At 37.4% G+C, this 12,148-nt stretch overlaps 1 protein-coding gene across 4 annotated transcripts in view; it reads left to right on the forward strand.

Moving 5' to 3' along the window:
* The window catches only part of b4galnt4b (beta-1,4-N-acetyl-galactosaminyl transferase 4b), an 86,046-nt gene that overhangs the window by 47,504 nt on the left and 26,394 nt on the right, over window positions 1–12,148 (forward strand). For 3 of the 4 annotated variants that reach the window (XR_012360024.1, XM_073859226.1, XM_073859228.1), the window contains 3 exons: window positions 1,065–1,165; window positions 1,271–1,338; window positions 9,696–9,774. Coding sequence is in view for 3 of the 4 variants with exons in the window: in XM_073859226.1 (XP_073715327.1) it covers window positions 1,065–1,165; window positions 1,271–1,338; window positions 9,696–9,774 (248 nt within the window). In the remaining variant the exon portion in view is untranslated. The remainder of the gene's footprint in view (window positions 1–1,064; window positions 1,166–1,270; window positions 1,339–9,695; window positions 9,775–12,148) is intronic. The other variant, XM_073859227.1, reaches the window with a different exon arrangement.

The raw sequence follows: 12,148 nt of genomic DNA on the forward strand, positions 1-12,148 counted from the left end.
ACTGACTGCGTTCCGAATCCGTCACAGCTCGGACCATCCGCAGCCTTCCGGAATAAATACGCAGAGCTTCTATTTTTGACGGATGCGGGACAGCTCCGCAGGGCGGAGCCATGACTGTATCGCGTGATCATACCTGAATTCGCGAGATCTCGTGTCATGATCTGGGCTGGTTCAGCAAAACTTCATAATTTAACGTCATAATGGGCTGGAGATAGAACTAGATGTCGCGCGATCATCACGTGAATTTGCGAGACCTCATGGGTCGTCGTCACTTCAGCACGCAGTCGCTCTGCAACAAATTCGGAACTGGTGGGTATTGGCGGACGGCGAAGTGCGGAGCCGATCTGCAGTCGCTCCGCAGTTGGTGGAAATCCAGCGTTAGTCGTCTTTGCGGATAGATGTAAATGCAAGTCTTATTACAGCGTTTATGTCGTGTGTATGTGAAAGTCCAATTCTCACCACTTGGCGGCCTTATTTGCAACAACTTGGGCAGCTAAGTCCTATCTACAGTAGCTACTTGAAGCAGGCAAGACCTCTTACTTTAAAATCATTTGCCATCATCACAATGAAACTACAAACATTATTTACCATCATTCACAGTAATGGAACTGTGACATCTTGTTAAAATATACAGTCTTTGGTGTTGCTGTGGGCTGTGTGCAAAGTTTTCCTCAGGGTGGGTTTTAGTGGTGTCCAAGAGACTTGAACATTGCCATAGCTGACAAGCAATCTAACAGCCCAGAGAAACTGCTATTTTACTGTGTGTCCTACAGTCAGCACATTCTGCACACACTTTCTAACCTGATAAGAAAAAGGCTGCTGTGAGGAATTATGCTTATGGTGGAAAGTTATGAAACGTTTTCATTAGTAATCAGCCTGAGTCAGGTTTTTGACTGTGGCACGAAAAATTGCAAGACAATAAGAGAATTAACAATGATTGTGAATTTGAACCACAGAGAGCCATAATGAAGTCGTTGGAGCTGGGTGATATTGTGAGATATTTATGACAGACAGCACTCATATAAATTATATACTTATATAAATGTATAAATGATTTGTTTCAGGCGATTTCCAGTTTGCCATTGCATCAGATGACAACTCTGAACTGTGGCTAAGCTCAGATGAGAGCCCGCTGAATGCTCGACTGCTGGTGTATGTTGGACAGGTCAGTAGTATAAATTTATGTATGAATAAGCACCTACATTTAGTTATAAATAATATTGTATCTTGTTAAGATTTCTTACAGTCTTTGTTCTCTATTGTCATTTAGCAGGGCTCTGAATGGACAGCTCCAGGAGAGTTCACCAAGTTCAGATCCCAAACTTCCAAACCTGTGCAGTAAGTTTCATACAACACACACCTACCATACATACAGTATATAAATATAACCAAACAAATATAACCAAACATTAAGAAATATATTGATTTTTAGTTTTTTTTAGCTTATTTTAATTCTTGTTTTGTCTTTTTTAAAATAATTTAAAGTCATTTTGTGCCGCCTTGCAAGTTTGCCTTGGCCCCTGGTTGAGAAACACTGCTTTAAACTACAGATAAATAATAGTTAAGATTGATGTTCATGCCTCTAAATCAGTCTTAAAGTCCCACTGTGGTGGTTTATTGTTGTTTATATGTTTATGTGATGTTTTTAAATGCTTTAGGACAAACCATGTGCAAATTTATCAGTCAACACCATTGCCGAGTATTTTATTTGAGTCTTCCAAAGACATCCCATTCCCATAGTTTAAAATCGCCTTGGTTTGCATGCAATGTCTTAACCAATCACATTTTAACTCACAAATGCTGAACTCACATGCGGTGTGTAATAGTCTAACCTGCTAACATTAGCACTAAAATCAATTAGTTCTGCAAACGTGCCATTCACTTATGTATTGTGAAACTGGACTTGCCACTTATGTGTCTGAAACTACCAAAATGAACATCTATTTACATGTACGAAAAAGGTGGAGGATTATTTTGCATATTGATGTGGTCTGAGCTGTGTGGTAGACTAGAGGCGGAGACTAATTTGCATATTCATAGATCTTCGTATACTAAATGAGGGTTTTAAAGCAGGTAGAAATTACTGTCACAGGAAAAACTTTTACATATGCTATTAAGTGATACAATTATAGACTACAGGGAGACTTAATGTTAACCATAAATGTTAATCTAGAAATGGGGAATTCATCAAAATCAGGTTTAAAGATTTTAATTATTTATTATTAAATGATAATTTTAAGCTTGGTACAGTACCTGCCAGCTCATGAAACTTTAATGAATGTTTTGAGTATGCTGTGTTCAGGATGAGCTGTAATGAGTGACATACTGTATTGTGTGTAAATCTTGCAGCTGTTGTTCGATTCAGTAGCATATTTACTTATCATTTATTTTCCAAATGATTACCTCTCAGGCTAATTTTGTCATTTGTCACATCTTTTGAAGTTTAGCAGCAGGTTCCATCATGCAGATGCATCACACATGTATGTATAATGAATTCAGATTACACCAGTACACTGCTGCTATTCATGCTGCAACCCTCTTGAATGAAACAGTCAGTGTCATTTCATTGGTCATCGTCATTCTTTTCAGTGGTAATGTGTTTCCTTTCTGGGTCATTTAGGCTTACTAACCTGTAGATTGTGCTTTATTCAGAAATTCATTGTGTTACCATGGTGCAGGGTGGTAATAGGCAGTAACAGGAACTTTATATGTGAGATGTTTGTGTACATTTTCTATTGTGGCAGCAGTTGTTCGTCAAATTATGTAAAAGAGCGTTATAACCGGGCATGTGTCCAGATACGCTCATTTTTTGGTGATTTTACGGAGTTGATTAAGGTCCCTACGCTTTAAAAAAGCTCTTTGTCAGGCTGTACCTTTATGGTTCCATAAAGACCCTTTAAAGGGGTGGTTCAATGGTATTTCATGCATTCTGACTTATTAACACTGTTTAAGAGTCGTTTCCTCATGCTAAACGTAGGCAAAGTGTCAAAAAAGTAGTTGGGTGTGTTACAGAGTATTTCTGTGCCTAATGCGCTTTGCCAGGGTTCGTTCAAGTTTAGGAAAGTTTTTTTTTTAGATTACGGGTCCAGCTGACGTTTCAGGGGTTTCTATACGTATCACTTCTTTATATGGGCACTTCTCCCGGAAAACCCCGCCGACCCGTCAATCAGCGGGAGACGCTACAACTTGCAAACATCACATCACGCGACAAGCTTTGTTTAATTTCAAAACTCAACAATGGCATGAATGAAGAAGTGTGTTTTTGGATGTAAAGAGAAGAAAGACAGCCTTATGGAAACAATGGATGTAATTTATTATCCGGGGTAGCAGCAGAGTTTTGCGTGTGTGTTTGATGCGCTGGATTTCATTGAAAAGTCTCAACCGGGTCATGAGTTGCATGCAGTAAGTAAGACTTCTGTCTTATGTTGGAAATAGGCGTGTGCATATTATAAAAAATAACACGAACATGTAGTGAATCATGAGTTAAACAGTGTTGTATAGCAGTGGTTCTCAAACTTTTTCAGTGTGCGGCCCCCCTCGTGTATGGTGCATTCCTTCACGGCCCCCCAAAGAAAATTTATAAAAAAAAAATTTTTTAAACCTAACATTTTAATTAGACAAAACATATTAAAGTATACAAATCAGTGCTGTTGGTTAGTAGCCTTTTTTTTTTTAGGTTTAATTACACAAAATTAAGGATAAATTTATGTATTTTATAAAATATAATAACACTGGGGCCCCCCTGGCACCATCTCGCGGCCCCCCTGGGGGCCCCGGCCCCCAGTTTGAGAACCACTGTTGTATAGTGTTGCATGACTCGTACTCGCTCCTCCCGCAGTAACTTCTCCTTAATTATTAGTTAATTTTTTCGTACGTTATTGGAAAGATCTTTCTTTTATAAATCTGATTAAACTAAAGACTCTTTGGAGATATAAAGGATGTAATACTACTCTATAGTAACTCCAGATTAACATCGGAAATGCAGAAACAGCGTGTGTTATGTGAGCTTTAACATCCATAGAACCTTTCTGGCTCTTCGTAGTGGAAAACTGTTTTACAGACTATAAAAGCAAAATAAAGAAATGGTTCTTTTATGAACCTTTCACTCTAAAAGTTCTTTGGAGAACCAAAAATGGATCTACAGTATAGCATCACTGTGAAAAAAAAACTCGATTTTAAAGTACCTGGATCATAGTGCTGGGAAGTGGCCATCAAGATTGTGGTTTTTGTTGTACAGATCCTATTTAGCACAGATTTTGTGGAAATGTTTGCTTGATTTTCTTATTTGCGTAGTTTATTAAGTAAATCAGGCAATAACACAGCACAGATGGCTCGTGCAAATAAATGCTGCTATCTGCGGCTCAGTCAGCTTTTAGTGAATTCCCTCCTCAAAGCATTCTGCCAAATGATATCAGGAGCCAAACTTACAAATCAATGACCATACATTCTGTCTGTAAAACTAGTAATTTAAGCATGTGATCCATGTTAGATGGCTACAAACGGCAAAGATGGCGCACGGTCAACTTAACAGTTAAATGAATCCAGATATCAGGTGTAGTTTCTTGAACAAGTGTGCTGCCCATAGGTGCATGGACTGACAGTGTGATTGTAAATCACAAGGGACACATTAAACAGTAGTTTGTCAGAGTAAAGTGTCATGTCGTCTGTTTTAATCGTCCTTGTCGGTCTTCTCCAACCATTGCTGATTGGTGTGGAAGTGGAGTCTCAGTGAGAGTGGCGAGCGCTGTTGAATTATTCATCAGCAGTGTCAGTCTAAAAGGCACGGTGTACATGTTCCAGAATATTTTAGTGCCAATAAAAGACGGGAATGGTTATTGGCACTCCAGTGGGAAATGCAGAGAAGTGTCTCTTCTTTTCACTGATCGAGCTTTGACAATGGCCTGGCGATGGTTCAAACTGCCACAAGAGTGTCTTTGATATCCTCCGCTTTTGTAGCGGGGTTGTTTAGTTAAACAAACTTTTTTAAAACCTATCCAACTAGATTTAAACTTCCTATCTGCACACATCACATTCTCTTTGCTTTCATTTTGCCCTTAGATGAAGCCTTGTTAGTTTGGTGCCAGAGGGATTTGACTTCGACGTTGACTATTGGGCTGGATTTTCAAAACCAAACAGTAGAGGCTTCTGGCAGAATTGTGTGTAATTCTGGGTGAAATAGCGCACAAATGGACTACAATATAAAGTTTACAGAGCAATCAAGAGGAGACGTGGTTGTCGTAGTCTAAGTTGACAGAAACTGGGAAGATGTTTTTTACAAAGCTGGTCTGCAGAGTAAGGATGACAAACAGATGGAGATGTCGAATTGTGAATTGATGTAGAAGGGCCAGATTTACTAACAGCTTGTGCAATGCAAGCCATCATTTTGGCATTAAATAACTTTCAGGATGTGCTAAAGACGCACAGTGGATAGTTAGCAATGTAAAGGTGTGGCCTAGTTATTTTTGCGACTTACCTTATAGCATATTCATTTGCAGGAGGTTCCCTGTTAGACGCAAAATGTATGGGAAAAGAGTATTTCAATGATTCATGCAACGCGATTGCATAAGGTTTGCGCTTGTTAAATTACTGGTATTTGTGCCATTATTTAAGCATGTCTTAAACCATTTTGTGCTTAAAATGGCTGCAGTTGTTGCTGGTACAAGGAGGCATCGCAGAGATCAGACAGCACATACGTTTTTCCAAATGTATCAATTTATTTGAAATGCCAGAAGAACAAATTATCCAAAAACATTATTTGCCAAGCCATGTTTATAATTGGCTGGAGGAAATAAAAAATGACTTGGAGCCCTCAACTAGGAGTCACGCAATACCAGGTGTTTTAAAACTTCTTGCAACCCTTCATTTTTTGTGCTTTTTATTGTAATGTGGCTTTGTTAGCTGATATTTCACGGTACGCATTTTCACCTGCGTTTGTCCATGGTACTGAAGTCACTTATGAAAATACTACATACGCATATAATACCCCCAAATTGCCTGGAAACTCTCGAAAAAATAATAATAGATATTTTCAATCCCATTGAGGTTTTTTTTGGAATTGCACGCTCATGCTTATTTGCCCATGTTTAGTAAATCTGGCCCCAAATGTCATCTGCTTAGTTTTTTTATTTGTTAAAACTTAAATATTACGATACAAAGAGCATCAAAAAGTCTAAGGGTGTGGTCCTGGTCAAGACGATCTCCTGAACTCCAAACTGAATGTCAGAATGGGAAAGAAAGGTGATTTAAACAATTTTGAGCGTGGCATGGTTGTTGGTGCCAGACGGGCCGGTCTGAGTATTTCCCAATCTGCTCAGTTACTGGGATTTTCACGCACAACCATTTCTAGGGTTTACAAAGGATGGTGTAAAAAGGGAAAAACTTCCAGTATGTGGTAGTCCTGCATGCAAAAATGCCTTGTAATGCTAGAGGCTAGGGCCGACTGATTCAAGCTGATAGAAGAGCAACTTTGACTGAAATAACGACTCATTACAACCGAAGTATGCAGCAAAGCATTTGTGAATCCACAACACGCACAACCTTGAGGTGGATGGGCTACAACAGCAGAAGACCCCACCGGGTACCACTCATCTCCACTACAAATAAGAAAGAGGCTACAATTTGCACAAGCTCACCAAAATTAAATTGGACGGTTGAAGACTGGAAAATGTTGCCTGGTCTTAGGAGTCTCGATTTCTGTTGAGACATTCAGATGGTAGAGTCAGAATTTGGCGTAAACAGAATGAGAACATGGATCCATCATGCCTTGTTACCACTGTGCAGGCTGGTGGTGGTGGTGTAATGGTGTGGGGGATGTTTTCTTGGCACACTTTAGGCCCCTTAGTGTCAATTGGGCATCGTTTAATTGCCACAGCCTACCTGAGCATTGTTTCTGACCATGTCCATCCCTTTATGGCCATCATGTACCCATCCTTTGATGGCTACTTCCAGCAGGATAATGCACCGTGTCACAAAGCTCGAATCATTTCAAATTGGTTTCTTGAACGTGACAATGAGTTCACTGTACTAAAATGGTCCTCACAGTCACCAGATCTCAACCCAATAGAGCATCTTTGGGATGTGGTGGAACGGGAGCTTAGTGCCCTGGATGTGCATCCCACAAATTTCCATCAACTGCAAGATGCTATCCTATCAATATGGGCCAACATTTCTAAAATGCTTTCAGCACCTTGTTGAATCAATGCCACGTAGAATTAAGGCAGTTCTGAAGGCGAAAGGGGGTCAAAAACAGTATTAGTATGGTGTTCCTAATAATCCTGTGTGTGTGTATAAAATGTAGCTGAAATATATTACCTAAGCCTATAGTGTCATATTCCATAGAAAGACAACAGTCAAAAGATAACCTGAGACACATAGGGATATTCATACAGTACATGTGTCATTGTGTATAGTCTTTATATGTTTTACTTATGTGAAGTTAAAGAGTTAAGCATTATTATGTCTGGTTTACCGTCTATGGCTATTGGAAAGAAAGATTTTTTGTAAGCATTGTAACATTTATGTGAATATGCCAGTTATGCAGGGGTCAATCTCTCTTGACATTCTAGAAATATCTGTCACAAATGTGTAAGAGAATGTTGATTTTTTTTTTTAAATTCAGTAGTTTTCTAAAAGGCCATCTATTAAACTGGAATTATTTCTTTATACTAACAGTTGAAAAAAAATTACTTGCCAGTGTATTATTATGTATAAATGCCTTTATGTATGTGCAAAGACCTTACTATATCTATTTGAGTAGCCTAACCAGTGGTGAGAGAAAAGGGCTACATTCGTAAGAAATAAATGTTTCAAAAATAAATTGGCTGAATTGTTCCTTAAAGACCCTTCAACATTTACAGGAACCATTCTGTTGCACAAAAGGTTTCTGTAGTGGAAACAGGGTTTTCACAAGCAAGGTCACATTTTTGAAATTGCATTTGGTGCCATTAGCGCAAATGTGACCAGATAGCAGTTTGAATCATTTTATAATTTTCAAGTGGGTTTGTACTCTCCAAGCATTTATAATTAAGCAAATAATATTCCGTCTATCCGTATTCAGTTTAGGCAACTGTTGATTTGCAAGCGTGAATGAAATCATTGATTTTTCTATCTGCTTGTTATCATGTAATCTGTGCATAAATTACTCATTTCCCTAAATGAACAAACAAGAAGCACACACTTTGCTCAAGAAGAAAGTCATATTTTAAAACTCGTAGCAGTCTCCCTTCTAAAGTTTCTCTTAAATATGAATGTTTTTGTATTAAGTACTTTGTGATGTAATGATGCATTCCCAAAGAAGTGGGGATAGTTCAGTCATTAGTCAACAAAATGAGCTACAGTACAGTACTGTAGGTGGTAATAAACCAGACAACAGACGTTAAATAAATACTCTTTGGGAGTGCAAGAGTGAGGAAGACTAGCCTGTTAATTTGCATCTGGTAATGTATTGTTTAACCACAAGCACCTATGTATAGAGGTTATACACTGATCTCTTTGCTGTCAAAGACCATCATTTTTAAAACAAACACTATAATCATTAAATGAACATCTACATCACCAAGTTGTGATATTACAGCAGCCTGATTTAAAGGGACATATCATGAAAATCTGACTTTTTCTGTTTAGTGCTATAATTGGGTCCCGTGCTTCTATCAACCTAGAAAATGTGTAAGAGAACAAGCCAGTAACTTATTTACTTAACAGTAAACCATTCTCTGCAAGCATGTGAAAAATAGGTCATTGAAATGTGGCTCCCCTTGTGATGTCAGAAGGGGATAATAGCGCCCCTTAATCTGCACTATCCAACCACGGCACTGCCATTTAGTGCAGATATCAGCTCTTTTGCATTTTAAAGGACACACACAAAATGGCACAGTTTTGCTCACACCTACAAAGTGGCAATTTTAACATGCTATAATAAATTATCTATGGGGCATTTTTAGCTAAAACTTCACATACATACTCTATGGACACCAAAGATTTATTTAACATAGTATAAATGTCTTGTGAAATGTCTCCTTTAAAGAATGTGTATTCATTTGGTCCTCCCATCCTTATCTCACTATGTTCATCACTCCTTGTCAATTCAGTAAGACTCCTTCGAGTAAAACTCCTTCGGATCCAATTAATCAACCAATTACAGTAAAACCCCAAGCCTATCTGGGTTTGTTCTATCTGGCCCTAATCTACTGGCCCAAACTTCCTGTCTTATTAAGTCCCTTATTTCCTGAATCCATAAAGTCCGGAATCCTTTATTTATATAAATTGTAGACATCAGTCTGTAGACAAACAAAAACTTAGCAGTTTGTGTTTCTGTCTTTCATGTCTGTCTTGAGCAGTTATGTTAGTATGTGTAGATATCAATTGATCTGACTGATCTAGTAAAGGATGGAAGGTTACTTTACTGCTGATCTGTGTTTACAATATCTTGTTAATGGAAAAGCACTTTAGTTCTTTGTCAGTAACAATGCACACAACCTTGTAAACACCTTTTGTGTCCTTAAACAAACTATAGTGGATCTTGCATTTTTTCATCTATGCATCTGTCTTCTTTCACTGCTCATCTGTTTGATCTCTGTATAACATTTCCCTTTCTTACTGAGACAAGTTTCTGGTCTTTTTTCCTTTCTCCTTTATTTTTCCCGACCTCTCCCCAAATCTATCTCTCTCTCTTTCTCCCTCTTTCTCTCTCTCTGCAGTCTTATGTCCTCACGGCGGTATTACTTTGAGATTTTGCACAAGCAAGATGACAGAGGTTCTGACCATGTTGAGGTGGCGGTGAGTATTGACAAAAGTTGAAGTGTCAATTAAATTGTCAGTGGTAGTGTTTAGAAATTCATTTTCATTAAGTTTTCGCTATGACCTTTGCTGTCTGCCCTGGTTACACCTCCTTCCCATTAGAACACACAGTAGACGTGGCTTTTTATTACTGTACACTTATCATGAAATAGACATAATTAAATGCGTCATGAATGAAGATTAAAGTCCACCCCACTTCCTCTGTTATTATCCTATTCTGTGCTTTACTCCCCTTCCGGTAATTTATTATTTAAAATGCATTGGGAAAACAAGTTTAGAACTAGATCAAATTAGTTTTGAAAAGCATTTTTTAAAACTTAAATCTAAAATAAAAAATAGAAAGTAGCTTTTTTCTATGTAATGACTCGATCTGAATTATTACAATAGTATAGTGAAAACAATGTAAATGTTGTTAAATTTATAGTGGCTATAATCCGCAGGAAACAAACATTTAACTGCAATCAACTTTGGTAACCCGTGACCCATAAAACCCTTTATTGATACTATGTCTTTGACCATGATGACATACTTGAGTATTTTAACAGCTTTGAAAAGATGCAGTGATTTTTGATAGCCTGATTATATCCAAAGTGCACCCAAAGGATGCAGAATGTAACCAGTAAACCCATCTTATTTTATTATCTAGGAAAATATATAAAGCTGAGCAGAGAGAGAGAGAGTAAAACAGACATCTAGGAATCAATCAAAAGCTATTTTATGCATTCTGACCTATTAAAAACTGTTTAAGAGCTGGATAAGAGTTTTTCAAACATGAAAGATTCAAGAATTCATAGTGTCTTGCTTTATTTTGCATGTGCAATTACAGTGCAGGAAGTCCAGTGGAAGTCCTTATATTGGCACTTTTGCCGGAATAGCTCGCACACGCATGCACAACCAATCAAGAGCTGACATGAAATCAACGTCAGGAAAGTGTGTTTTTGTTTGTGAGGGAAATTTAAGCTTGTACACGTTCCCAAAAAACTCTTATAAAAACAATGGATAAAGTTTGTTTATTCGGGGTAGCAGCCGAGTTTTTCGTGTTTTGAAAAATCGTACTTAAAGTAGTTCTTATCTCACCATATCCAGAGGTACAAAATCATAATATACAAAAAATCTGAGGGGTAGCATTTAAAAAAATAATTTCAGAATAAATGCAATATTTGCAATTTTTTTAAAAGCAAAAATTCAGCTTAAGCAGCTCTTCTAAAGTCCTGTAATCTGTCCTCATGTATGTCCAGGAAACCCAATAATAATCTTACATTTTAATCCTTTCATTTTTCATATCTAAAAATATTTGTGAGCGTCCAAGTCTAACAAAATAATTGCGCCATTGACTATACACTTTAGACCAGGTTTTAGTTGGTCATTGGTGTAGTCTGTTTTAGTGGTTTTAGTTCAAAATAGCAACGCATTAACAATGCACCTGAACACACCTCGTTTTCAGACCAGCACGCCCATGGGCGCAGACATGGGCGCAAATGCATTTGCTATTTAAACATTGCGCTGAAAGTGATAATGATTATTGTGTCAGGCTGAAACTAGCAAAAAACACGTGTGACGCGCTGCGTTGTGCCGGGTGTAATGTATGATAGGGCCCTTTGGGTTTGGAGAGTCACAACAGAGAACTAACAGTGGAGCTTTTAATTGAACTGAAAGGTTTGTTGTCATTTGTATAGGGGTCATTGACATAACCTGCATATTTTTGTGTCTGGATTATAATTGTAAATGCCACTATCAAATAAAAAATAATTAGCATGACATAGGAAGTCTATCTATCTATTCAATACACTTTATTGAATGTTGTTCAAGAAACAAAACTTTTTAAACACATTGTTCCAATTTTAAAATATGCAATCTTTAAAAGATGATTTTAAAAATAAGTTTAAGGAGCTTGTTTAGTCATTGACCCATAGATTTTCTAAAATAAAGATGCTACATGGTGCTATAGAAGAAGCATTTTTGGTAAATGTTTCCATAAAGAGCATTTAACACCCAAAGAACCTTTCTGATTCAAAAAAAGTTTTTTTGTAGTGATAAAAGTTTCTTTGTTTTATGGAAAATGACCTAAATAGTTTCTTTGAGAAACCAAAAATGTTTTTTCTGTGTCATAACTCTGAATAATTAACCTATTTATTTACTGAATAATTAACACCATTGTTTTTAGAGTGTACTTGATTATGCTGAGAATTGTCACTTGGCATCCCTGTTAGTGTTAAACTAGATTTTATGCATTGTTACCTTTACCAGACTTTACATTAAAGCTTCAGTGCTATCTCCCCATGACAAATGTGAGCACCAAAAATGGTTTCACTCCACACAGTTTTATTTATGTCTAATATAAATGCACAGTTCT

The sequence above is a fragment of the Misgurnus anguillicaudatus genome, chromosome 21 (genome assembly GCF_027580225.2).
Source record: "Misgurnus anguillicaudatus chromosome 21, ASM2758022v2, whole genome shotgun sequence".
Lineage (NCBI taxonomy): Eukaryota > Metazoa > Chordata > Actinopteri > Cypriniformes > Cobitidae > Misgurnus > Misgurnus anguillicaudatus.